This window comes from Tinamus guttatus, unplaced genomic scaffold (assembly GCF_059628265.1).
Source record: "Tinamus guttatus ecotype Peru unplaced genomic scaffold, ASM5962826v1 Tinamus_guttatus_pri_ptg000177l, whole genome shotgun sequence".
Taxonomy (NCBI): Eukaryota; Metazoa; Chordata; class Aves; order Tinamiformes; family Tinamidae; genus Tinamus; species Tinamus guttatus.
Window position 1 is genome coordinate 479,740 of NW_028288711.1, and position 26,926 is coordinate 506,665.

The following is a 26,926-nucleotide window of genomic DNA, read 5'->3' on the forward strand; positions in this document are numbered from 1 at the left end:
TAGGGCCAGGCAAATATTTGCAGGGGTGAAGTCCTGAGAAGGGCGAAAGGGAACAGAGCTGCCGAGGCTGATTTAAAAGGGAGGATGGAGCTAACAAACTGATGGCAACGTCAGAGTTCAGCACCTTTACCAGCAGACGAACACCTAGGAAATGCTGATGGAGCAGAGCTGTGTGAAGTCAAAGCAAATAGCATCAATAACCATAATTTACTCTTTTTTTATCCTCATCTGTGCTTTCTGTGCTTGCTGTGAAGCAGAATATCCCGGCACTGGCTTTGTCTGAGGCTGCTTTTATTATTACTCCATGTGTGGCAGCCTGTCCTGTGCCCAGCGCAGCTGGGATGGCGCAGGGCGTCCTGGCCCGGGTACTCCTGCACAAAAAGCCTGACATACCCAAGGGGCAATAAACCCTTTTTTTGGCATGGGAGGCTGGAGAAGGGAGTGGATGTGGTTGTGTTATTGGATGCAGCAAGGTGACTGTTTGCCTCCTTACAAGGATGCCTGTGACCCAAGTGGCGAGGACTGATGCAGAATAAATGCATGGAGGGTGAGAGGCGGATGTTGAAAGGTGGGATTTTGGTGTGCAGAAGGAGCATGGAGCGAAGCCTCTGCCTTGCAAGGCAGGTGGATGCACCACAGCAGAGATCTGCAATGGGGCAGGGACAAGCAATGCGGCAGGAGATTTTCTGCAGGGTTGCAGGACAGAAGGATGTGGCCTTGGAAAGCAGTGGCCTTCAGCACTGCCTCAGGAAGGGGGGAACCCTGGCACGCATTCTTGGCAAATAAAATCCTCTGTGCTGCAAAGCAAATGAATCCTTGAGTGTCTTTCCTTGTCGCAGCCTGGAAGGAGAGGGGCATGGGATGATTCCAGCACCTTTGGCACCAGGTTCCCTGACCAGCCAGTGAGGCTGGGGCCACGTTTCTCCAGATCAAACAATGCTCAAGTTATAGAGAGGAGCTCAGAGAAACCCTGTTTTCCACAGCCCCAGCGCTGCACCTGCCTGTGCCAGTGCCAGCAGCGATGCCACTGTGCATGTGTCCCCCCGGCACCCACCCCAGTTCGAGCAGCTGCCGGAGGCACCCAGGGCTGGCAACCCTTTGCTGACATTTCCAGCGTCTCCAGTGCTCGATTGGGTGATTGCTGCACAAAAGCGCTAGTGCAGCCTGGAAACGAGCTGGAGCCCAAGTCCTGAGGGGCTTTTTGTGCCCGTCTTTGGGCCTGTCTCTTGGGGCAGAGCAGTCAGGGACAGCAGTGTGGCCACAGGAGCAGGGCCTGTGCTCTGTACCTAGGTAGACACAGCCGGCTTGGAGGGGTCTGCCTGCAACAGCTTCCCCCATGCTCTGCAGATGAGGTGCAGCAGCAGGGCGCGATCGGGGGGCTCTGCCATGCACAGGTACCGGTGCCTCGGGACAAGGCCTGCAGCGGTGCACAGGACCACAGGGGTGCACAGGCCACCCCCTACCACATTGCTCCGGGTGTCTGGCAGGGCCAAGGGGGTCCCCTTCACCTCCTGGCAAATCCCTGCTCTTTTCTCAGGCCCACTGGGAGGGTGGGAAGAAAAAGAGACTGGGGAGGGAGGGATTAACCCCTGCAGTGCCAAAAAGAACAAGGGCTCATTCAGAGGGGGTGACCCCGGGGACTAACGCAGACCCTCTCCCAAAGGGACAGGGGTCCCTTTGAGCCTTTCCTCCACGTAGCCCAAGGCGGGCGGGCAGCATTAACCCCTGCGGCGCCCGGCCGAGGAGGAGCCAGCGCAGGGGCGGTGTTAACCCTTGCGGGAGAGGCGGGGATGGGGGCAGCCCCCTCCCCAGGCGCGGGCCAGGCCGGGCCGGGCCGGGGCGGGGCGGCGCGGGGCCGGGCCGGGCCGGGCCGGGCCGGGCCGGGCAGGGCAGCGCGGGCCGCACGATGCGCTGCGCGGCGTTGCCGCTGCTCTGCGCCCTGCGCCTCTGCCTGGCGGCGCCGGAGCCCCCCGAGCCGGGCTCGGGGCTGCCCGCAGGTAGGAGCGCGGCGGGGAGGGGGCCCTCGGCGGGGCGGCTGCTGGGGAGGAGGAGCAGGGAGAGCGGAGCGGAGCGGAGCTCCCGGCTAAGGATGAGCTGTTCAACCCGCCGCGACGCGCAGCGCGGAGCCCGCCGTCTGCCGGGGGTCGGGGCACACGTGGCGCGAGTTTGCGGGGTCTCGGTGCGGTGCAGGGGCAGGGTGTTGCAGCCGGCGGCGCCCCTGGGCTCTCCCGACCCTAATGCAGCACTACTGGAGCGCTGCTGGTGTTTGGGGCAGCTGCAGCCTCCCTTTTGGACCCGTCCCTGCCTCCAGGCTTTTGCCTCTGTGGTCCCGGCCGTCCCCTGGTGTCATGAAGCTTTGGGGGACAGTGAAGCCTGGGTATCTCCCAGCAGGAGGAGGTGGCGGTTCTCACCGGCTCTGCGCAGTGCAGCAGCCGGGTCCCCTAGTGTCACCGTGGGGCACACAGGGCTGCTTCACCTCCCGAAGGACTCAGTTTCCAAAGTCTGAGCTGTGACTTTTTGCTTGGAAGTGATCGGAATTGCTGTGGGATGGCAAATAACTGGGTAGGACAAGAGGATCTTTATTTTGAAAGGAGTTCTGGCTCAGTCAGAGCTGGGAGTTGTTGGTCTTCATTTGCGTTAGGATAATAGCAAAGAGTCCTGGTCAGCGCAGGGTACCCCTGCTCCTATGCACTGTGCAACCCCTTGCCCAGAGCGCACGAGGCTGGAATAAGTCAGAGATGCTGCAACCAAAGCCTGCAACATGGTTGGGCAGGTGGGAGCTGGGTCCTGAGAGAGAAAATTTCTGATTGATCTCAGGGGCCCTTAGTGGCCCTTGGATCTTGGCTTGGAGGACCTTGGCTGGAGCAACACCATTCATGGCCTGAAAAATTGCACTGGGAAATTCAATGCAGTGGAACTGAAGTGAACTCTTGGTGTGAGTAAGGTGCAAAGCACATCTGGGGAGGGAAGGACCTCACATGGGGAATGTGAGTTCCTCAGGCTTTGACGTGGAAGCAGGCAGTTTGAGGGGTTTGGGCTTGTCTGGTACCAACTGATGCTGCCCCTTCCACTCCGATGGAGTGGATCCATTCCACTCCGATGTGGGTTATTCACAGGGCTCTAGGGCTCCTCCCGTCTAACCTTGCAAAGCACAACCCCCCCCCCAGACCACACACACAAAAATCCTATCTGGGAAAGTGAACCGAAAATTAACGGGACCGACCTTAATTAAAGGTTAGAGATACTACATAGAGATGTGCTCAATTAGAGGAGGAATGATGCTGGACAATGTCCCGCTTGGCTTCTACAGATGGGATATCTTGCTCAAAGGTGGCTGAAAATAGTCTTAAATTCTTCTCTTGAAGGGCTGAAGCTCTGGAATGTCAGATACAGCTCTGGGCAGCAAAATGCAGCAGTCGGATCCAGCATCTCACATTTACTTTACAAGCACACCAACATTTATCTTAATGTAAATACACACATAAATTGCTGTGCATTAGCACGATGTGTGTATGTAGAGCAGGTTACAGTTTATATGCTGTGGATCTTGCTATGTGTATGTGTATAAAGCCAGCAAAATGCTGCTAAGTACAAAAAAAAATTGCAAAGCTAATCACTTAAAAATCCAGATATACGAGATTTGGGCTCTCCGTGTCATCGGCATTTGATCCTTTGCTCATTGCAAGTCACCGCCGAGTCCTTGGTTGCACAGTTATCTGGATTATCTTTTTTCCCTCACAAGGCTCTAGATTTTATTCCCCTGCATTGAAAGCGGGGGAAACTGCAGAGATTTTGGCTCAGTGACTTTGCAGGTTTCAGCCCCGGCTGCCCAGCGGCTTCCAGGAACTGGTGCTGCCGCGTGGCCGGTGCTGCCACGGCTGCAGTGCGAGTGGGAGCTTGGGCAGCAGCCCCGCAGGAACAAAAATCCTTTTGGGTTAGGCCAGCCTACAAAACCTCTAGAAAAACCAAGCATTTCCATGAGCAGTGCCCCATGGAGAGCCTCGTTCCCTATCACTGTGGGCTCGCTGAGTTTTTAAGGCCTGCCCCTGCTCTGGCTTTATGGTGGTCCCCAGCTCATGGGCACTACGCTAGGGTTTATTGTAAGGTGTGAAATAGGTCTCAGTCACTGTGGTGCAATTCTGCTTTGCTCAGATGGGGTTTCATGGGTAAATAAGTGTCTTTGAGGTGCAATGAAGAAGTCTCTAGGTGACTAGTGCAGCTGGAATTGCATGGCTGGTAGGCGACACAAGGGTCCCCAGAGTGCTCTGAGCTTGGTGCTCCGTGCCCAGCTCCTCCTCCGAGCTGGGCATGAGCTCCAGGTGTGGCTCATGTTGTCCTTCACCTCCTATATGGGGTGTGCAGGGCCGTTTCGCACAGATGTGCAAAGCACTGCAGGAAAATGGCGCTTCCAGCTGTCCACGCGCCACCGGGAGCTTGGTCAGGACTGGTGACAGCTGAGCCAAAACTGCCGCTCACACCCGTGGCCTTGATGTGGCTTGTGGCTCAAAGTCTTTCTGTCGGAGATGAAGATACCAGATATTCAGCGATGTAGTCAAGGGACCCCATATTTATTTGCTGATTATCACAACAGGCACATGCAATGCCAGGATGATTTCCATGGAAACCATTTTTTTTTCCACTCTTTTTTTTTTAGTGTGAAAGAGTAGTTTCTGGTTGGTTCCAGTGACTTCCAGTGCTGGGGCTTCAGGAAGGCCCCCAGGAGCTAAAAGGAGCCAGCCCTCGTGCTTGCTGAGCTGAGCGGGTGTAGTGTTCCTTGATAAACAACCCCCCAAAGGCTTCTCCAAACAGTGAATTCAACCAGGAGCTTCTCAGAAGCTTAACACTGGGCTTAGCAAGAATATCCCTCTAATAACATGGCACCACCTTTCCCAGAGCGACTTTGTCACTGGATATCGGAAGCTTCTGCCGCTCCCTGGCAGCATCCGTGGTGAGGAACAGGAAGGTCGGTCCCTCCCGGGCAGGACTTGTCTCGCCACAAGCTTGCTAAGCTCTGCATCGCTTTTGCCAAAGGGAATTTGGGTCCTCTTCCCAGGCTGTGCATGATTTGCCCTCCCCAGAAGAAGATGGGAAGAAGAAAGGGGAGAAGGAAGAGTTCAAGCAGAAAACTCATGCTGGACATGATCATTTTTCAGCCAGCCCAAAAGTGCTTTTTACCCCGCTGCTGTTCAACCATTAAAGCCAAGTCTGTTGCTCACATGGGGCATGCAGGGCTCAGCTGGGCTCTTGCTCTTGCCTAAGCGCAGGCCACGACGCCCTCCTCATCCCACCCGTTTGCAGGCAGGTTCTGCACAAACTTCCTGTTTTTTCCTCATGCACACACCACACATGGGAAAGCTCTGCTTGTAAAGCACTATGTGTGACCCAGTTTTGACATGTTTTGGGACATTTGCATGCTTCTGCTAAAGACTGGGCGGTGTTTTAAGTGTAGCTTTTTAGTATGAAAGAGGTTCATTTTATTAAGACTTGTGTTTTTTTGCTTTCCTGCCACTGAGCCAAAGTGGCCCCCATTTGAAACAGCTGCTTCCCCTGGGTGCAGGAAATGTTAGTGCAATTAAAACGGCAGCTTAAATTGGCCATCAGGTCAACCTCAAGCTTGGCAGATCTGTGTTACTATCGCCCCTCGAGCCCTGGAGCGAGGCAGTCAAATGGCTGGGTTTTGTGGTGGAAATGCTGGAATCTGTTTGTGTTGACTCTTCAGAGAGCTCTTAGGAGGTCAGTAGCAATGCAGAGGGGCTTGGAAACATGGAGCATCTCAAGTTGGAGCAAGATTTGCAGGAGCAGGTTTGAAGCAACTGCCCACAATTCATCTGTGTGCCACAATAAGCACCTGGGAATAACAGGGGTTAATCCCTGTTTTGGGAGTTGAGTTGCCTGTTCTTGCAGCTGCTCAAATCCTCTGTCCGGTGTTAAAACCCATTAGGAAGCAAAGCCAGTTTAACGGAGCGCTGGGAAGCAGCAGTGAATTACGCGCTTGGAAGGAGGTATTTTATTTTAAAGCCCTTTCTCCTGCCAAAGCAACATATCCGGTGTTGCTGCTGGATGGGTTTTGGAGGATCTTGGTGGCCACGATTAGATGATTACAGGCGCTTGCATTTTTGTTGGCCAGGGTTTTCCTGCAGATCTCTTCATTCGTGATGTTTTAATGCTCATTTTGGAAAGATTTTGTTTCTGCTTTGTGGTCTCGGAGCAAAGCTGGGCAACCAAAGCACCAAGGGCCAAACCCAAACCTAAGTGAAAAGGTCTACAATTTATTCCTGTTTCTTTTTGCTAAATGCACATTTTAATCTTTTTTGAGGGAAGAGAAAAGTTCTGAGTGTCTTAATCAGGGGTGTCCGAGCAAGACATCAGCCTAGGGCAGATTACAGGTCCTCATCAGACTGCCCATGCTCAGCACTGACCCTTGTCATAGAATCATTATGGTTGGAAAAGACCTTTGAAATATTCAAGTCCAGCTGTAAGCCCCTCAACACTATACCTGTTAAACCATGTCCCTAAGCACTTCATCTACATGTTTCTTGAACACTGCTAGGGATGATGACTCCACCACTTCTCTGGGCAGCCTGTTTCAATGCTTCAGCACTCTTTCCGTGTAGAAATTTTTCCTCGTATCTCCTCCTGGTGCAACTTGAGGTCATTTCGTCTTGTCCTATCAGTAGTTACCCCGGAGAAGAGATTGACTCCTGCCTCACTACAACCTCTTTTCAGGTAGTTCTTCTCCAGACTAAAAAACCCCAGCTCCCTCAGCCACTCCTCATAAGGTCTGTGCTCCAGAACTCATTAATAAAGATTGATTGATTAATTAATAAGGTCCTTGTGGCAGGGCTGCCCTCTTTTCAATCATGGATGGAGAAACCTCCCCAAACTGATCAGCCCTTCTCTACCCAAGTCTGTTTTTAAGCAAGTCTTAAATCTCAGCGCCTTCCCACAGATGTGACAGGACAACACTCTCTGCAGCAAGCACCTTCATCCCACCTTGCTGAGCATCCCCCCAAGTGCTGCACAGCTCTGGATGCTCCTTGCTCCATCCACAGTGATGGTTATTCCAGACAGATTAGCCAGATCTGTCAGAACAGCACACCGCACACTCAGGGTTGCAGCCTACAAGCTTCCCCCCTCGCAGGATAAGTCTTTAAGCTGCTAAACACTCAGACCAAAAAAAAATGTTGGTGGGTCTTTCTAATGAGATTAGGCGCCTGCCCACAGTGAGCAATTTTCAGAATCCTTATTAATGAGTTTCTTATAATGCCTTGTTCGTGGGTTCCCGCTCCAAATGAGTGGACGTTTGGGAACCCTATACCATATGCAGTAAAACTGCTGTTAATTTTCTTCTATAGCTTCACTACCTAGTGTTAAGTTTTAATTATAACCTCTCACATTAACTGTAACAACCTGGAGTTACGGTCATATGTGTTATTTGATTTGCCGCTGGTGTGTCTTGAGGTTGGACTGGTGGTAGAGTCACTGGAGAAGTTTGAATCCAGATGAGGTAGTTTTCCTAAAGAAAAAGATGCTTTTTTCGTCTTTCACAGGCAGCTATTGGTTTTGGAGGCAGGAGATGGCCTATGTCCCTCCTGCCTTTAAGATGTTTGCATAGGAGGAGATCGCATGCTCAAAGGCACCTCTTCTATGGCTTTTTGAGACAATGGAGCTGAAGTGACCCAAAATGAAGCTGAAGCAGCAAAACTGTGGAAACTGTGGTGCCTCATTGCTGATCCCAGGTGTGGAGGTCAGGTAGCGCAATCACAGTTTGAGGCAGGTCCAACTAGATCTGGAGATGACCGTCTTCCTGTGGAAGCATCAGTAGTTTTTCCAGAACTGTGCTTTTATGTTTGATCACCTGATTTAGTTTAACTTGCTCTTAAGTTTGGGAAAGAAGTGCCTGAGAGAGATGTCTGAGCCTGCAGCCACCTCCTTGCCACTGTGTAGGGCCAGCTGATGCTCAGGAGAGGGAGAGGTGAGGGCAGGGGACATGGGATGGTGCGCTCCCAGGAGGTGCCCCAAGCCATCTCTACGTGGCCTCCTGGGAACTGCCATTCCCAATACAGTGGAGGCAGTGGAGGCTCACCCTAAGCCTCCGTGGTGGCGGCCCTCTCTGGGGCATTGCAGCATTAAGAAGCATCCCATGGTTTTTCAAAGCACATGGTATTGATTTGAGTCTTGTTTCAGACGTGACAGACCTCCGTGCCATGCAGCTTCCTGCTTCTGAGCCAAACGTGCAAACATGACGGGGAATCCCACCACGCGTGGTTTTTATACACATGGGCTGGTATTTCCGCCCATCTCCCTCTCCCCCTGCAAGGCCCCTTCATAAAGTACGGAGCCAGCCATCGCTTGTGACCTTGACCATTGCACCTCTCCTCCCCCGCCTCCCAAAATACGGAACATCTGGCACACATGTGCGCCCTGGCTGCCTGGTGTGTTCGGTGGAGCTGTACTGATGCTGTGGCTTGCTGCTGGCCTCCATCGTCTTGCTTTGCCCTCTTGGGAGCTGTTTGCTACCACAGAGGAGTGCCTGCTCCTGGCCTGGTGGCTCTTGGTGGGGAGATCCTGCCCTTAGAAGTGGCCCCCCGAGAAGACAGAGGGCTGGTGCCTCCTTTCATGTTGCTCAGGGAAAATTTCCTCCAGTGAAAGTCTCCATTGGCTGCACTAGAAGCAATCAAGGATTTGACCGTCATAGAGCAAGGAATGATCCAGTATAACTCCAGCCCTGCTAAAAGAGAGAGAGGCAGATCTGCTTTTGGTTCCTGTGTAGTCCTGGCTCTCAGCAGGGAGCTCAATGGGGACTCTTTTTAAAGGGCTGTTTTGAAGGTGGAATCTGCTAGTTTTTGTTAATCCATTCCTGATGCCTCCAGCAACCATGCGGTTGTGTGGTCTGAGCCTCAGACGAAGAATGCAAAGATTCCTGGGTGTCTTGTCCCTTGGCCATGGTGTATTGCTCTGCTGACAGCATGAGGGGAAGGGGAAAGGTTGTTTCTGTGGCTGATTCAGAGATACCCTCCATGTTGGAGAGCGTTAGGTGTAAGCGTTTGGCTTAGTTTCACAAGAAAGTCTTTGTGTAGACGTGATTTTCAAGTAACTTGTCTTAATCTGCATCAAACTGTGCTCCAGACTGGTGACGTCTGCATGACAGAGAGGCCCCTTGGCTGCCAGTGTGTGACTGTGCCTCACGGTGGTGTTTGCGTGGTAGACGTGGTTGGGCTTGTAGGTATGTCCTGCACACCGAGAGAACGTGCTGCACGTGCATGAAGACCTGTGCAAAGAGATCTGCTCAGATCTCCACGTCCTCGTGGCCTCCCTGGGGTGAAGATGCTTGGGTGGAGAAGCCCCAAGATCCCAGGCCCAATGGTCAGGAGATTCCCACCCTGCTCTCTGCCTCACGAGCAGTGAGAAAGTGAGTCCTGCTCATTTTCACAGAGCAATGTCGCCTTTTCCCTCCTTTAATCTCCCCAAATGTGTTTTTGTTTCATTTTTATATTCCTTCCAGGCTTTTACAGACATTCCCACCAGGCCCAGGCAAAGCGGGTAGTGTGTCGTGATGGGAAACAGAGCAGGATCGGGAGCAGCTGAGATAAATAGTCTGATAAAAACGCCAGAGTCTGGCTCTGGCTGCCGTGCTCGTGGAGGTGGGGCTGTCCTTGCCCTGCCGCCTGCATGCCGAGGGCTCGGAGCTGCCTGACCTGCTGCAGGCTGCTTACTCCTCCTTTTTTTGCTCTCCTGTTTCTCGGTATCAACTCGTGAACTTCCCAGAACCAGGGTTAATACAGCTCAAGCCCTGGGCTGGAAGTACCCTGGAGAAGATGGCACCTATGTTGTTGTGGTTGTGCACACCAATGCAGCGAGGTCTTAGGTCATCACTGGTATTTTGCTTCCCTGCCTGCACAGGAGAAGAAGAATGTGAAGAAAAAAGGGACAGGTCACCAGAGCTTTCTGCAGCTTAAGCAGATGCATGTTGCTCTGCTTGGATAAATGAGTAGATTTTTCCTCTTATCTCAAATCTGAAAGCAGGCTAAGCATCTAGGAGAAGAGTTGTCTTGTCTGAAGTCTGTAACATCAACAGTTGCCATATCAAAGCCAGCACAAGAACAGCTTGCTCAAAGCATGGTAAAATTATCAGGAGATTACTGACATTGAAGAGTGATGGTTGCTTTTGTATTTGAAACAATGTCCTCGATCTGTCACTTCTGTAGCTGCTGCTGCAGTAGACAAGAGCAAAGATTCATCTTTAACAGAGATTAGTCCTCAAGGAGCCAGATACCCAAACCAAGATTTCTCTTTAGCTTGAGTGACAATTCAGCCACATCTTGCTGAACACCGTGAAATGAGTCTCCCTCAACCTTGGTGTTGGACCCTACAGTGGTGCTTCCTCCCCATGCCCTTCCATCCTAGGTTTTCTGCAGAAAAGTAACTGCCCTGTTGCTCTTTGACCATGAAAGAGAGCTCCCAAAGAGCTGCCCGGCACTGGGGCATGTATACATATATTTTTTTCCAATAATTGCCTTTCTCTTCCACATCCTGCCTGAACTGCCTGATGTAGTCATGGCAGTCATACAGTCCATCGCACCATATGTTAGGGCATTGTCAAGAAGAAGGTAGAGCCCTAAAATGTAAGGGCAAATACTTTAGGAAGAAAATGCATTTGACCCTCATTTTCTGGGGTCATCTGAGGGCAGGATCCTAATCTCCAGATGGTGGCAGGCTGCCTTAGCTTTGTTGTTCTGTGATTTTTGTTCTGTGACTTTGTACCTTCCTTTGCACCTTGCTCCTCCTTAGGTCTTTTGGGAAGGGTTGAGGGGAGCAGAGCCTTGCTGAGGTGGAGACTGTGCCAGTGGCACGAGGACACATAACAGAGATGTGGAGAGGTGTTTCAGAAGTGTGGGAGATACAGCAACAGTTTCCAGGAGGATCCTTCTTCCTTAGTTTCTTCTTCTTCCTTGGGGCTTTACTGCTCTGGAAAGGTGTTTGTTGGCTCTGCCCCATGCTTTTGTTCAGTAGCCGCACTGTGGGCTTTGCCTGGTATCCAGGGATGCTGTGCCAGTGCCCAAAGCCCAGCATCTACCCCACCACCCCAGCATCTACACACATCCCTCTTTTCCATCCACATCTACCTTCCTCTCCCCACTCCCAGTTTGCTCAGAGAGATGAGTCCATGTTGGCTGAGACCCTGGCCTCGCTCCTGTGCTGCTGCCCACAGGTTGCCCAGGATGGGCGTCCCTTTGGAAGCTCCCAGAGCCAGGCAGCTTTTCAGAGTCACTACCAGGAACCATGTGAAATCTCCCAGGTCTGTAATTTTTTGCAGCATCCTCTTTGCCTTTGAGCACAAGGCCAGGTGGCAAGGGCAGCCTTTCACAAGCTTGCAGTGTTTTAAAGGCTTGGGAAAGGGAAACTTTCAGCAAAAGGATTTCTCCCTCTGTGATATTGGATACAGTCCGTGACTTAAATTCCTGGCAATTTTGGAGTATTATGTGATATGGAGTTTTATTTTAGCAAAACCTTCCTTCTCTGTCTGGGAACTTGTGCAAAGGGAATAAGTCTAGTAAGTCTAACTTCTCTTTTTTTTTTTAACTCCTTTTTCCCCTTCTTTTTTTTTAATGACTGCACTGAGCTAGCCAGGAGGGTTTTTAATGCATTGCTCACTTTGGTGAAGCTGGATAGATAGCAGGTTGGGTTATGGGTGAGGGGGTTTAACATACAGGATTTGGCATCTTCCAACCTCTCCTTTGGAGAGGGCTCCTCTGGAGTGAGTTGTGCAGAGATGACTTACAGACAAGGGAGTCATAGAGCTGCAGTTGTTGAACAGGATGCTGAGGCACTAAAAGATAAGATATATCTGCACAAGGGGAAAAAATGACCTGGGCAGGTTGTCTATTTCTAGGCAAATAAGCCTGAAGTTGAGGGATTGCGGGCTTTGCTTTGGGTTAGGGATCTGCTTTGATGGACTTCAACAGATTTCAGCAGAGCTGGAGGTTGAGGTGCTGATAGATGGGAGTATCCTGTGGTGACAAAGGGATGGAGCAGTACCAGGGAAAGTGGGTCTAATTTGGCAAATCTTTTCAAATCAGGAAGTGGGAGTGAAATTCAAAACCATTAAAACAGTGGGTTTTCCTGTGGTTTGCAAAGAAAGTGGTCGCTTTGGAAAAGCCTTGACATCCTAGGGTTTCAAACATGAAACTTTAATTTCAGTTTCAAAACAGCTGTCTCTACTTAGCAGTTAATTTGCACAGAAATAAAAATAAAAAAGAGTTTAATAATCCATCAACATGAAGTCCTTCATTTTTAGATTGCCTCAAGATGACTCATTTTTCTTCCTTCTTTGTTATTGAAATATTGGAAAGTTTTCTGTTTGACACATTTCATTTCATTTTCATTCTGTTCCAACAAATTCATCTAGTCCTGAGACCTCCCTCCCCAAGCCCAACATCTCTTGGGTTGCTCAGAGAAGATGTTTGCCTTGAATTGCTGCGTATTTCGTAGCTCGAAACAAAGCAAGCAAGCTCAAGGAAGGTCACTTTTGGTTGGTTTTGCAATGTAGCTGCATCCTTTCCATTAAAAAAAGACCTCTCAATTTTGTGCCTGGAGCTCTCCCATATTTGTACCATTACCTAAGAATTAATGTACAGACATCTACTGTGTAGAGGCCATGTGCATGTGTCCGTGTATGTGATTTGTGCCTTGTGATGATAACAAAGGCTTAGAAACTATTTTCTGATGGGAGAAAAGAGGTTTTTTTCCCTTGGCTTCCTCTACATAAGAAACTCTTTTTCTCCCTAGGAAGTTCTAAGATAATAAAGAAATAATGAGTGTGTAGAATTTAATTTGAGAAGAGATGGGATTATTAATAGTGGGTAGGATGGTCCAGTGCAGCCCAGGAGGAAGAAGATCCCGGAGCAGGCATGAACTAGCCTTGGGCAGGATGGTTTGCACAGGTGGCAAGAGCGCTTTGGGGTATTAAAAAAAAAAAAAAGGGGGGTAGAAATTGTCTATTCTAGCAATAGGTTTTTGCAAAGAGCCCAGGTGAAGGTTGCAGAGTTCATGCCCTGGCGCTGTGTCTTGTCATGCCTGTTAGGCATCTGTGGATGGCTTGGAGTGGCAGTGAAACTCCAGGGAAATGGCAAATATTCCTCTCGGTGTTGAGGAATTCAACAGCTTCTCACTGCATGCAGCAATGCCTGTTTTGCATCTCGATTTAGCAAGCCTAAGGAGGAGATGGTCTTGTTTGGGTGTCTTGGGCAGCCAGTGGCATTTCAGGTGGCACCGATGTCTGGGCCAGCAGGGCTCGTTGCCCTGCACAGCTTGCAAAGAAACACAGGGGCTCATAGGGGTCCAGCCGGGGAGATGATTTGGCCATAAATATAATAGTGGAGGGAGGAGGTGAGACAGGAGCTGCTCGGGGAGCATCCAGGACTTGGAGTAGCATTTGTGAGTTTGGGAAAGGTTGAAACCTCAACCATTCAACAGTTTGTGGAGGAAAATTGGCAGCTGCTTGCTGGGGAATGAATCACAAGTGCGCACATGTTTTGCCTGAGGTGAAACTTGGAGTGTTTTTTGGCTGTGAAATGTCAGCTTGTTAGTCTGGGAAACCCTCTCTTTAAATTTTCTTCTTTATTCTTGCAAGCAGAGAAGCAGCTGTGTCGAGGGGAGCAGCATGCACAAGGGGCTCGGTCAGGATTGCTGCTGGACGCATGTGGAGGTGACCTTTCTGGACACCGAGATTGGTTGTCCCCTCTCCTTTGGCAGGAGAACCTTGCCGGAAGGTGCAGCAACTTCCAAGTAATTAACTAAAATGGCCTTATTTTAGCTAAAGTAAATGGTGTGTTAGCCTGCAGGTGGTTTCTTCAGCCCCTTCCAGGAGAGAGGGCTGATGCTGTCCAGGAGCATCCGCGCTGCTCTGTCGGTGGGGAGCTCTGTGCCTTGCTGAGTGCCCCTCTTTCCTGGGAATGCTCAGGTGCTCTCATAAAATACCTGCCTGGTTATTTATTTGGGTAACTGGACACTGCAGTAGGCTGTTACAGAATGGGCTTATAATGCTTATGTTTCAACTTTCCCATAAAATGAGCTCCACAATGATTTTAATTTTCACTGCTTTTTCTTCCTCTCCTGGGTATCAAGGAATGTTTCTGCTTTCAGGGAAGTCCAGCTGCCCCTTCCTCCCCCGCTCCCTGGGATGCTTCTGTCTTAGGGCAATTTATTGGCTGTTATTTGGTGAAAAGTTTTTCTCCTTTTGCTCCTCCTAACCAGGGCAGCAATATTGCTGCTGCCTTTTGCTAATGGAGTGATAACATGACATGGATAACTGGAGTTTTTTGGTTAATTCAAAGACATGAATAATGGGAGTTAGCACCTCCTTATTGTGCCTGTGGGCACACTTGGAGGGAGGGATGTGAGGAGCAGGATGGGCTACACAAGGTCTACAGGTTCTGGCCCTTGGGGACCAAAGGCTGTAGGAGAGTGGCCTTACCCTGAGGACAGCCTGGGTGCTCCTGCCCTGACACTTCTGTGGGTTTAAAGGGACTTCAGCTGTCTAAAAAGGATCAACCCAAGGGCTGAATTGTGGGGCCACTGGCGTGAAAAACTGCAGTATTTGCCCTTTAGCCAGACTGTAACAGATCCCATCTGGTCACCCAGAGTCTTGAGGAGGAGGAGGAGCTGCTAACGTGGGCAAGAAGTCAGGAAAACACTTCTTGGGCAAGCTAATTCCTTGCTTTCCCTGCTGGAATGAGCCTGGGAGGATTAGTGGTTGGGATGCTGGTGCTCTGTCCTTCCTCTTTGCGCTGGATCCCTGGGCTTGTCCCATGCCGGCGGACAGAGGATCTTCACATGGGATTTCACCTGCAAGGACACACACATGCAATGGGGCCAGCACAACCCCTGCTCCTGTGTCAAGGTGGGAATCGTCATCACTGTGATCTGCACAAGGAGATGTTTAGCTAAGACTTATTTTCTGCCAGCAATTTGTTATCGCTTCCTCCATCATGGGGTACAGAGCAGCGCCCTGTGGCTCAGGTGTCTGACCTGCTCAGCAGCTCCCCAGCTCAAACACAAGGTCCCCGCGTCTGAAAAGCCCAAGGACTTTTTGCTGCTCTACATCTGCTGCTTTACTGCATGTTCTGGATGCCTTGGTTGTAACTTGGAAAACAGCAGTTGCAGAGATGAGGAGCTTTTCCACGTGGGGACACCTGCTACGCTGTTTCTGCTCCAATCGGGCTTTCCTGCCATGTCTCCCATGTCAGGTTTAAGCTTCATCTTTCTGCCGCAGATGACCTTACACGTGCAGTTTTACAGCGTTAGACTAAACCCAATGAACTGATTAATCCTCGGCATAAGGAGCTGGGGCAGGGTGGTTTGGAGGCTTTGAGGTGAGCTGAGCTCTTCTGCATTTGCTAGGACGAGTCCAATTCCCCAGACAGACTCCCTGGGCTTATTTATTTTTATTTCCCAGGGTTGTAATCTGTCCCAGATGTGTACGCCTGCAGCAGAAGATGATGCTAACCGGACCGTTTCCCTTGTTACTCGAGAAATAACAGCATGGGCTGAGTCCATGCCAGGCATTAAAATAGCTCATCCAAGACAAGGGGAGGCTGAGCTGTAGAAAGGCTTGTGAAGATCAATGTCCAAAAGAGAAAAGGAGGCGTGAAATATTTCAAAAGCAGAGATTTCCCATCAAATTGCTGTTTCATTTCCAAAACTTTGGAAGTGCATTTCCTCTTGCAAGAAATCTGCCTTTCTATCTTGCTTTTCTGTCTCTTTCCCTTTCACTTCTGTAGCTGCTGATGTGAGTTTGGCTGCCTCATGTCCAGTTTCCCCATGCAAAGAGTAAAGTCGGGTTGCAAGGTACATCATAGCCACAAAATTCTACTTCTTGCTCTGCTTGGGAAGTGCAAGCCCGTCACCCCCACCAAACATTGCTGAGATCTGGAGCAAGGGATCCTGTTCTGCAATAGGAGTTGAAGACCTCAGAAAGGTCTTGTGGAGTCTCCTTTGGAGACACTCCAAACCCACCTGGATGTGATCCTGTGCACTGAGCTCCAGGTGTCCCTGCTTGAGCAGGCGGGTTGGACTAGATGATCTCTAAAGGTCCCTTCCAACCTCAACCATTCTGTGATTCTGTGAACGCATTGTGAAAACGCAAGGGAGAGCGTGAATGTTGTGTGGCCTGCATGCTCGCCCCATCCAGAGGAGGGGAGCTTGTGCTGCAGCCACCCAGCTCGGTGCCACCAGTTGGGGGTTCACAGACATCCCATCAAGGTTTTCGATGGGGGCTCTGCGCGTTTTGGCATATGCATCTTCTAGCGCTACAAAGCAAAGCAACAGAGAGTGGCGCTTGGAAAGCTCCTGCTGGAAACGAGCCCCTGGAGTGTGGTAGTTTACTGAATTTATTATTACTTACTTTGAGGATGGAGCAAGGGGACACTTATTTACAAGCAACAGTGAGGGCCAGTGTTACTGGAACTTGTCCCCACTCAGTATCACTCATGATTTATTAGTATGTTTTTTGGTTGATTTTAAATGAATCTCAGGGAATCTTCTGCAGAGACATATGCAGACCAGTTCAGATCTGATTTAGATCTCCAATTTGTAGATCAATCCAACCTTACGCTGATTCACTCTTATTGCTGTAAGGCAGCCTTGAACTGCTTGCAGAGTGTCTGTGCAGGGATTTGAACAGGTTTAAATGAAATCTATTTAAAAACACCTCTCTAGTTTAAACTTTTAGACCCTGAATGTAGATAAAATATCAATTCTGCAGTGTTTAACCTGAGTAAAACAGTGTCTTGCGGTCAGCCCAATAGGATCTCCTCTCGGTGCTCCAGGAGAGGACAGGACCTGCAAGCACAGAGCCAATATTACAGAGATATTGCCTATTTGGGGTCATCCTGTACTTCTAGTAGCCTTCTCCCTCTTAAGGCTTTGTCCCCAAAAGCCGTCATGTCCCTGTTGAGAGCTTGCCTGCCTGGCGCTGTCTCCACGGGATGTCTCCCTCAGGCTAACCTGGTCCAGGCCAACCCACTCAATGCCAGTGCAGAGGAGCAGGAGCCCTGGCCCTTCTGTGTAATGACCCTGAAACAAACCGAGCTTGTTCTTTCTGGCCAAACAACATGTCTGGATAGGTTTTTCTTCTAAAAAGGTTGAGCTTCTCTGAAATTTTCTGTCCTCCTGGTGGGTGGTTAGTTGCATTCCCACATCCGATAATCAGTAGGATGTTCTCCAGGAGAGTGGGGAACTTGTTCTTCCTGCCTTGGCTCTGTCCCTTTCAACTTACAGCCACTGTGTCAAAACCAAATTCTCTCTGCTCTCCAGAGCACGGAGGTGAAGGTTTAAATCCTATTGCATAACCCCCTGAATGTGCGAACGTCACCGTGAGCTGTGTGCGTTTCGGCTTAACCCTTGTCCCATGTGGTTTGTGTTGCCTTTTAAAAGAAATAATGAAATGACAGAGGGAGCAGAAGCTGCGGGACGTGCAGGAGGTGACACGGCTGAGTGCTGTGGACATTATTTGTGGTACAAGCACCGCTAGAGGAGCACGTGAAGTGGAAAGAGCTGCTGAAGGGTCGATGCCCAGTATTATTGTGTGTTCTTGGCCCTATCCACCCACAGCATGCGAAGTCATCAGGTAAATCCAAACAAATGCAAAGCTACAACGTTGTTTTTGCCATGCTCTTTCCTCTGGTGTTAAATATTTAGGAAAGGCATATTTGCACCTTTTTCTGAAGCTAAGGAAGCTATCACCTTTATCTTGTTGATGCTGCTCCAGGTCACCCTCTTGGAAGTGTTGTCCCCAACAATCACAATGGGCAACACTCCAAACATGCCTCCTCCAGAAGAGAAAAAGGCAGAACCTGCAAACCCAAGAATGTCTTTCACGAGGCAAAGGGTGGAGAGCCATGACAGGAGTGGGAAAACATCAATGTTTTGGGAGGACTGTCTCATTCTGAAATGCTTAGTTATGGCCTGTGCATGTGCTAATGTGGTGTGAGATGCCAGGAACCCCTTGCCCTGCTATAAAGGCCTCTTTTTTTCCATCACTTAATGCAGAGCGCTCTATTACACTTAAGCTGTGATGTACAAGCATCTCTAATTCAGAGTTTGAAAACACCACTGAAGTAAGTGGCTTCTGATCCTAACCAGACTCCTAGCAGGATATTTTCATAAGGGCAATCACAGAAATTAGAGGGAGGGGAGACCTATTAGGTCATGTGTGCTGGCCCCAGGCAGCCAGCACTGGGCTCTTTTCACAGGGGTGGTGTCCAGGGTGTGTCCAGCCCAGTTATTTCAGGTCTCAACACGTGGTGACAGGGAGTGGTTCAGAACAGATCGTGTTGTGAGTTCTGCAAGTGCTTCAGTTAAGTTCTCATATTTAATATAATCCCCTTTTCTCTAGTTTCCCTCCTTGGGCAAGAACTTAAACTTCTGTACAGGTTTCATGCACACAGATAAACCAAGCTGAGGTCTGGTGGGTGTCATTGCACACCAGCAAGCAGCAATGGGAGGCAAATGTTTGGCCAGATGCATGACCATGACAGCTTGCGCCTGGCCACCTTGGTGTGAGGTGGGAGAACTTATTTCTCTTAACCATCCTCACTTGTGTCTCCCAGCCTGGGGCCCTATTTAAGGCCAGGCCTGGCCTCTCAGCTCTTTCCTGAGCTGTGTTGCTGCTGCACTTGCTTCCAGCCATGTCTCCTGGCTGGACCTTGGACCTGTGTTGCAGATTGCTTCTTTCTGGAGGGATCCTCTGTGTGTATGTCTGTAGCTTTTCTCCAGTTATGTTTCTGGTCTTGTTTCTTGGGTGGAATCAGGAGCTGTGTTGTAGCCTTTTCTTCAGTCTTATCTCTGTCCTTGCTTGCTCTGCCTCCTGGCTGCGCTCTGGGGATAGATCCTGGATGTGGTTTGTGGCTCCCCTTCCCTGGGGCTGCTGCTATAGTCTGGTCTCAGCACCAGCTTCCACCTGCTGCATTCCTGCCTGGTGGGACTGTGGCTGCTGGTGAGGGCACTGCTGTGCTGGCGTCACCTTGGCCGAGGAAGCAGCTGTGCCTGGCTGCTCCCTGGCTCCTTCCCTGGGGTTTAGCTGGCTGGCAGGTACCTGTGCTCCAAGTCAGGTCCTCACCGCACCAGCCTGGCCACCTTCCCCTGGAAGGGTGGATTTGCCACTAGGGTTATATCCTTTTTGTGCTAGGCTGCTCAGTCCACATGGAATATCTGCTATGGTTCCTGACCTGTTTTTAAGCTTGTGTCAGCTGGAAGAGTTTCTCTCGTTGTTCCTTGAGAGTTTTAACTCTGCATGGTGGCCAAAGGCCAACAAAGACAAGTCATGGGGTGACCATTGTTAAACTTCAGCTTGGGATAACATGTTCTTGGCTCGGTCTCCCCTGGCCAGTTCTTTTCCTTGCTGAAGCTGGCCCGTGTGCAAGTCTGCCTGGCACTGGGCTGCCCGTCTTGCTTTAGGAGCCCTCAGGCAAACTGCATTTGGCAGCAGCTAACGAACTCTAAAATTTTCCTTTGCAGCATAGGAAAGGCCCAAATGGGCTTTTGGTTCAAGGGTGAAGAGCAAAGGTGTTGATTTGTTGTGCTCAATGTGTTCTAAAAGTGCATCGGGAGCAGTTTTGTCCAGTTTTTCAGTGGGCGCTCTGGCATCTGTGTGGTGTCTGGGAGGACAGGATAGGGGAAGAAGCTTAAATCCTTCCCTTGTGCTAGCCCTGTGCAGTGCAACACAGTCCCTGACCCTATGCTGGGGACAGGGAGCTCCTCTGCTGTGCTGGGGCAGCTCGTGGCCTGGGCAGCTCAGCAGGTTGCCCTTGCTGGCCAGCGTCTGTGGTGTGTGGGCTGCCTGCCCTCCGGGCCCGTAACAGAGCCCATGAAATTCAGTCCTAGCGGTTTTGCTTTTCATGCCAAATGCTTCTCACGTTGCAGGTGAGATGTTCCAGATGTAAATGTCCACTCTGCATTGAAACCTGCTGCTCCAGACCTGATGTTGTAATGGTTCTCCAGCCACCTCTTGTTACTAGGCTGTGAGGGAAGGCTTTAACACTACTTTATTTAGGAAAATGACAAGTGTACATTTAACTTAAACTGCATTTTTTGGCAGCAGGGATGTGTCTTTAACCTTTGGCGCATGCTTAAGCCATCCGTTCAAGCTGTACCATGTTCAGGAAGGAACTTCCCTTTAACCATGTCCCTTTGGTAGCAAATCCTCAGCTGCAGCTTGTGTAGGAAGGTGATGTAGGACCCATCTATTTCATGGTTGTCTTCCTGCACTTGCAAGCAAAGCTGAGTAGTGATGTGCACCACAGCCCTTGGACACAGCACTTGGCACCTTTGCTTGTGTCAACAGCTGGGGAGTGACCCCCCAAGGCTGGGGACTGGGAAGGGGTGAACATCCACAATCCCTTTCCTCCATTAGCTGTGTTTGATCCCAGCTTAATTCCCTGTTCTGTGTACACAGCCCGCTTTCAGCGCTGATAAGCCCTGGCACAGCACCGAGCTTGCAGAATTTGCCTGTCCGAGTCACTGAGGACTCGACCCCTAGTCCTCTCTGGCTTGTTACCATCTTTCTAAGATGTTCCTGGTTCAGAAAGCTGCTGTGCACTCGTGTTGCTGAACTGGGAGTTGCCTGGGAATGTATCAAGGTTGTAACCACTCAGGGAGCTGAGAAAATATCAGATTAAAGCCCAAGCCACCACAAATGGCAGACTCCCCTACAAATCCCTGTGTGCAGCTGTTTTCCCTTGCAAAAATCTTCCAGGCAGACTGCAACAGGGCTGCTATGTTAGTGTGTGAGGTGGGTCAAAGCAGCTTTCTGCTCAATTGACTTGTTGTTTAGCAAAGCAGTGGATCTGTGCCATATGCGTATATCCTGGGAGGCTGTAGCTTGCCTGAGGCTCTCTGCCCTGGGATAAATCTCACACCTTATCTACAGGGGGAATTAAGAGTGACTTGCAGAGGCTGGATGTCTCCCAAGTGATGGCAGATGCTAATGCAGATGGCACTGGCCTGATTCCTTTTGACAAGTCATCAAGTGGGACTGTCCAGCCCTCCTGTTAGCGGTGTCTGGGTCTGCAGTGATCCAGGAGGCAGTTGCCACCAGGCTGGACATGCCGGGTGCTGTCTCGGGTGCTCCCTCTTCCCCCCGCTTGCAAGTAGTGGAGTTGTTGCTGTGGTGACTGCAACAGAAAGGGATGGCAGGAATTGAGGCACACGGTTCTAGACATGGCTCAGGTTGTGTGTCTGGGCAGAGCCAGACATCTGCATTTGTTTGCTTTAAACTAATGGAAGTGAACAAGAAACCTCCTGGTTTTAAACAAAAGCTTTCATTCAGGTATTTATTTAGTTAAATGATTCTTCAAAGAAGGAACTTGGAAGGGGAATGTCTCAGCTCACTAAGGGAGTTAAAAGCTACTCAAGAGTTTGAAGTTATGGCGCTGTCCCCTGGCCAAGACTACGGATTTTGGCCAATTAGAACCATCCTGCATCTTCACAGCATAGTGCTGAAAATGGGCCTTACCTCTTTCCCTGCAGGTGGATTTCATGATGTGTGCCTCCTTGTGAGGCATAACAGCAATAAACCCTTCTTCAGGCAGAGAAGAGTGCCTGGAATTTGGATAGGTCGCCCATGTTAGTGAGGGACACATGAATTTCCTTCCTCTCCTTGGTGCATTTTTTCACTGAAAGTGAACAAATTTCAGCGAAAAAATTGACAAAGCTCGAGTTGGATTTTCTGTACCCAGCTGAGCTAGGACTTGTGTGATACCTGTGTCCCAGGCTCTACTTTATGTTCGTGAGCATCCCAACTATAAGGTCATAAAGGTACCACCACTCCTTGGATGGGAATGGCACTTTGTTTAGGAGACCAGCCTCCAAATGATGATCTGAGTTCAGAAAAATGGCTTGGCTATGCCTGAGGCTATCTAAATATTTGTTTTGGCCTGAGCTGTTTGCTATATTTATGAATTGTTTTAGCTCTTCCAGCTTGCATTCTCTTTTTGTTGGCTTCTTTCTGTTGGACTTTAGCTGTTAGTCAGAAGAATGAAGAGAAGAAATCTCTGTAAGGAAGGAAGCTTGGATATTAAGTGTCTGTCTTCTTCCCCAATGCAGATGAAGTGAACTTGCTGCACAAAATGGCTTTGCATGCACAGGACCTCAGCAATGTTTCCTTTGGCTACAGTGAAGCCAACTGCAGTGTCTTGGAGGTTGGGCAGTACTCTACCCTCAACATGCCTACGAGGGAGGCCTTTGGGGACAGGTGAGATGACTTCGAGGTGGGAGGGAAGGGTTTGAAGTCATATGCAACATGCTTGTTAGTTTGAGGCTTTATTTTATGGTCCCATTCCAAAATAGCATAAATATAATGTATCCACTCTTCTCTCTTCATAGCTCACTACTTCTACAATTTCTTCCATCTCTGTTGGTCATGTGCAGGGGACACACATCGTTTCTAGCCCAGCACAGAGTGGGAGAGAGCAATAAGGTGTACAAGTTTACCCACCAGCATTGCTTAATGTCAAGACACTAATCCACAGAAGAACAGGCTAGGTCAAACCTCTGCTGTGCTTGATATCAAAGAGATTTGAATTTGGGTCTCCTTATTCAAAGAAAGTGTCTTGTTTGTCAGGATAGCATCCTGACCCCTGTTCTGGGGTGTATCTAAGCCTCTTCTCTTGAAAATATTCTAGGCTATAAATCATCTCTCTGAAAACAGCTCCAAGGCAGTTTCAATTTAGCATATTAAAATCCAAACCCAAGTGGCTCTCTGATACAATTCCTCACCTACAAAGCAAAGATAACAGTGCCATGTCCTTCCCTGGGATAGAAGGGAATGAAGTATGTATATTTTTGGATTGCTATTGTATTTCACATTTAAAAAAATCGTGGGATAGGGGGGAAGCATAGAAGTTAAAGCAAGGCTAATTCTGTTGTTGCTATTCCTTTTTTTTTGAGTATCTGACCTTAAAATCTCAGTAATGGATTGTTCTGATATATATATATATATATATATATTCTGATATATATATCTGATATATATATCTGATATATATGTATATATTTTATATATATATATATATTTTTCTTCTTGCTTCTCTGAATTCATTTGCACCTTGACTTGGTTTTCTGTGCATAAGATGAGTTTGGGGTGTCTCACCAAGTGCTGCAGGATGCTAAATGTTGCTTCTTTCTGCTAGGTTTGCAGACGAGCTGAGTGTGCTGATGAAGCTCAGGTACTCGCTGAAGGAGGACACCAGCCTGGTGACCATCCTTAGCCATCGGAGCCATGTGCTCTTCCAGATAAGGATTAACCCACATGCCTTGATCTTTGTCACCACAAGGAGGAGACACTATGAGTAAGTTCTAGCTCAGGTGCTGATTTTTCTTTTTCCTTTTCATGCTTCTCCTCTTCCTTTTCTCCTCTCAAGCCTGACAACAAGGTTTCCCAAAGCAGGCACTTGGAGCTTTGGTGAGGAGAGCTGCTCTGATCCAAGCTGAGCTGAATCAGTCATGTCTCCCCATCTGGGTGACAGTCTCAGAACTGGTGGCATGGCTGCACATGTGCTTGTTCCCAGAGAACATGCATGGAAGCTGCTGGAGCCCTGCAGACTGGGGTGGCATTTCTGGCTATCTGGTAGCACTGACGGGCACAGTGGTGAAAGCTCCAGGCCAGCATCGCTGCCTTGCCTCAAACCCTGTCGTCCCTCACCGGCCAGCACACGCTCCTGGGTGTGCAGGAAGTCGCAACCACAAGCCATGGGGAAAGTGCTGGGGTTGTGTGGAGAGACGAGGTTCTGTATTTGCTGCTTTGGTAGCCTACAGGTTGCCCTGCAAAATCTGGGAATGAATCAGATGGGGAGAGCCACAGATAGCAGTTATTTCTGACATCTTGTCTGGTTGTAGAGGTGCCCAAATTCATTGGATAGAAATAGTATCCTCAAGCTGCAAGAGGAGTGATGGCACCTACTTGTGACAATATGGTAGATTTATTTTCTATTGTACTGTCCTTAGCATCTACCTTGAGGATCTCATTTTGCCTCTTTCCTTTCCCCCTGGGAAACACAGGTTCCCAGTTTCCCTTCTTGGTGATGGAGCCTGGCACCAAGTTGCTCTTGGCATCTCCTTGGAGAGACTGGAGTTACACGTGGACTGTCGGCTGGTGGAGAGAGTGAGCTGGTCCAATTATTTCGGGATGAGGGTCACCACCCAGGGGCTAATCATCATTGGAGGCCTAATTGAATCCTTTGAGATTCCTTTTGAGGTGAGAGCCTGGGCAGACCTGGCATGTCTGCTTTAGTTGGGTAGCGTGAGGTTGCAACTCTTCAGAAATCTGTTTTCCTCTCTTGCTAAAACACACCTTGCATTTTCATGACACGGTGGGTAAAGACTTTGAAGTATGCAAAACATTTGCTTCTGATCTGGGGAGACACAAGCGTCAGTGGCAGAGAACCCCTGAGAGATGCTTCTCTGACACTGCTTCCTGCCATGAGGGCAGGGGGCTTCTCAGAGGAGATGTAAGGAGAGATTTGGTTGATGTTTGCATTAGTTACCTACTGATTTCTCATGAGGGCATTCTGAGCATTTGGAAGCACAAAATAACAGCTCTGTGGATGTCTGAGGCAAGATCCATGGGGGATGCTGTGATGGAGCAGCCTCATTTCCACCAGGAGGATGTGCTCAGTGGCCTGGAGACATCAGAGGAGAGAGTTGCCATCACTTGTTTATCATGCTGGGATGCTCAGGCTGTGCTGCCGTTTGGGCAGACACCAGCTCTGAGCTAGCTGAAGGCGCTGTAGCCCTGAGCCTAACCGAACATAGCCCCTCATGCACCTTCCTGTGACTGAGAGTTGTGCCATGCAGCGAAGTCATCTGTACAGTCAGCAGGCAAGGGATTTGATCAAGGAACTCATCTCTGCGGTGTCTCTGATCCCATAGTGTCTCCAGGGTGCCTTTGAGATCCTTATTATGTACCACCAGCGTGAAGCCCTTCTCCGTTTCTGCAGGGCAGCTCTAATCTCCCTCTTCTGTAGCAGGCTGCCCAGCCAGACCTGCGGAGGAAGATTTCAGATTTCCATTTGGATCCTGCAATGAAGAGATCAGCTGGTAGCTCTGACATGTTGCTCTTGGCACTGGGTGCTGCTGGCAAGCAGAGGAGCATCAGGTAGAAGGAGCAGGCTCAGACATTTCCGCTGTGCACTCATATCATGCAGAAAAGCTACTCACGCACTAGTGGTGCTGCATTGGTGACAGATTAGTTCACCTGCCCTGAGCTTATCTAAGGAAAAGAGAAGGCAACCTAGCAAGGCACACGGGAAAACTGGTTTCTGTGTCTTTTCCTCCCCAGGGTGCTCTGCAGCAGCTGACCTTCGTGATGGGAGACTCCACAGCCGCTGGCGAGCACTGCCGCAGCTACAACACAATGTGCACCAGCTCCCTCCGCCCCGAGACCTTCCTCAACCCTTCACATTCCCCATGGGAGCATGCACCAGCTTGGCCAGAGGTGTGGCCCAGGGTGACTGACACACAAGGGGGGTGTTGGACCAAGCTCTCATCTGGTGCAGCCAGCCTGAATCAAATGGAAGGAACCAGCCAGTGGGTTGATGCATTCTGGAAAGATCTGGCTTATGTTGAGATGCAGTGAGGTTCTAATGGGGATGGTGGCCAGCACACAGGGTGGTTCCCTCTTGTCATTCAAGCCCTCCCTTAAAGTCATAGAGAGATTTGATGCACACAGCAAATGAGTTAGAGGAAAAGTTTCTGAGTCAAAGCCTGGGTGTGTTAAATGACTGCCCATGTGCATGTGTTTAAAACAGGGAAGTTCTGACTAGCTATTGAGTAATGCTGCAGCTGGAGATTCCCTTTTTGTGAGGGGAATGAAAGCTGTACTCAGGCAGTGTGTTTCCCTTTGAAATGTGTGCTTCCCCCCAGCAAGATCTTAGTATTGCATTGCTTGGTGCATGCTCCTTTCAGATGTTGTCTCCTTGAAGTTGTCAGCATAGCTGAAAAATGGTAGTTTTGTGGATTTTTCATTTACAGTATTCAGTCATTCTTAAAGAATTGCTCCCATGGAAAGAAGCCCTGATCAACTGCAGTAAACCCCTGAGAGCCTGAACCACCCTGCCTTTCCTCAGGAGCCAGGAGTTGGACCCGAGAGACCTGTTGTCTCTCTAGGCCAACCACGGAAGTCAGCCATGATGGGTTTTCAGTGACAAGTGCAGTAGCCTTTAACGGGAAGATGGGAATGCTCAAATTGGTTGTCTCATTGCCAGCTGGAAAGACTGTTTAGCTGCTCGGAGAAGGCTTGCTTCTGGGAGAAAGGAAGTTTCTAGCATCATCTTTGCCACTAGCCTCTTGTGTGTAAAGCCCTTGGAGTGGTCCAGTGAGGAGCTGGATAGGCTGGTGGCAAGGGGCAGTGCCAGGAAGGGACCTGGGTGTCGGATGGATCGTCTGCCCCCTCTCCATCTCCCTTGCTGGCTTCTTGCCCTGGGTTTCTTGGTGCAAAATAAGTCAAAGCAGCCAAGATGCAGCAGCAATGCTCTGCTCATGTTACTTTCCCACTGCATCTCTTCCCTTGCCTCTGATCCTGGAATGGACTTGCAGTTACTTAATATCCTGTGCTGTGCTGCATCAGTTTCCATATTTATTATTTAAGAGGAAGGTTTTCGGAAAAGCCCTGATCATAACGGATTAACCAGGAGTTGGCTTTGACAGAGACTAAGTGCCGAGAAGGCCAAATACGTCATAGGGAGCAGAGATGAAGAGGCCTTGTGGGTTATTTGCCTGGTTTAAGTCTGATCAGTGTGTTTATGTTCACAGTAAATGCTACAGTCAACCCCAAAATGATACCTGGCATTTCTCATGCTGACAGCCCTTAGTTGCTGGTGATAGCTCCATAAGGAAAGTCGAACTCACTTCTTAAGGCTAAAACAGAGCA

General features: G+C 49.6%; 1 protein-coding gene across 1 annotated transcript in view; it reads left to right on the forward strand.

The window, feature by feature from the left end:
* The first annotated feature begins 1,906 nt into the window (after positions 1–1,906).
* The window catches only part of LOC104568718 (uncharacterized), an 81,885-nt gene continuing 56,865 nt past the window's right edge, over positions 1,907–26,926 (forward strand). The window contains exons 1-6 of the mRNA XM_088523293.1: positions 1,907–1,997; positions 18,839–18,901; positions 22,105–22,252; positions 23,190–23,348; positions 24,058–24,253; positions 25,337–25,492. Coding sequence (XP_088379419.1) covers positions 1,907–1,997; positions 18,839–18,901; positions 22,105–22,252; positions 23,190–23,348; positions 24,058–24,253; positions 25,337–25,492 — 813 coding nt within the window. The remainder of the gene's footprint in view (positions 1,998–18,838; positions 18,902–22,104; positions 22,253–23,189; positions 23,349–24,057; positions 24,254–25,336; positions 25,493–26,926) is intronic.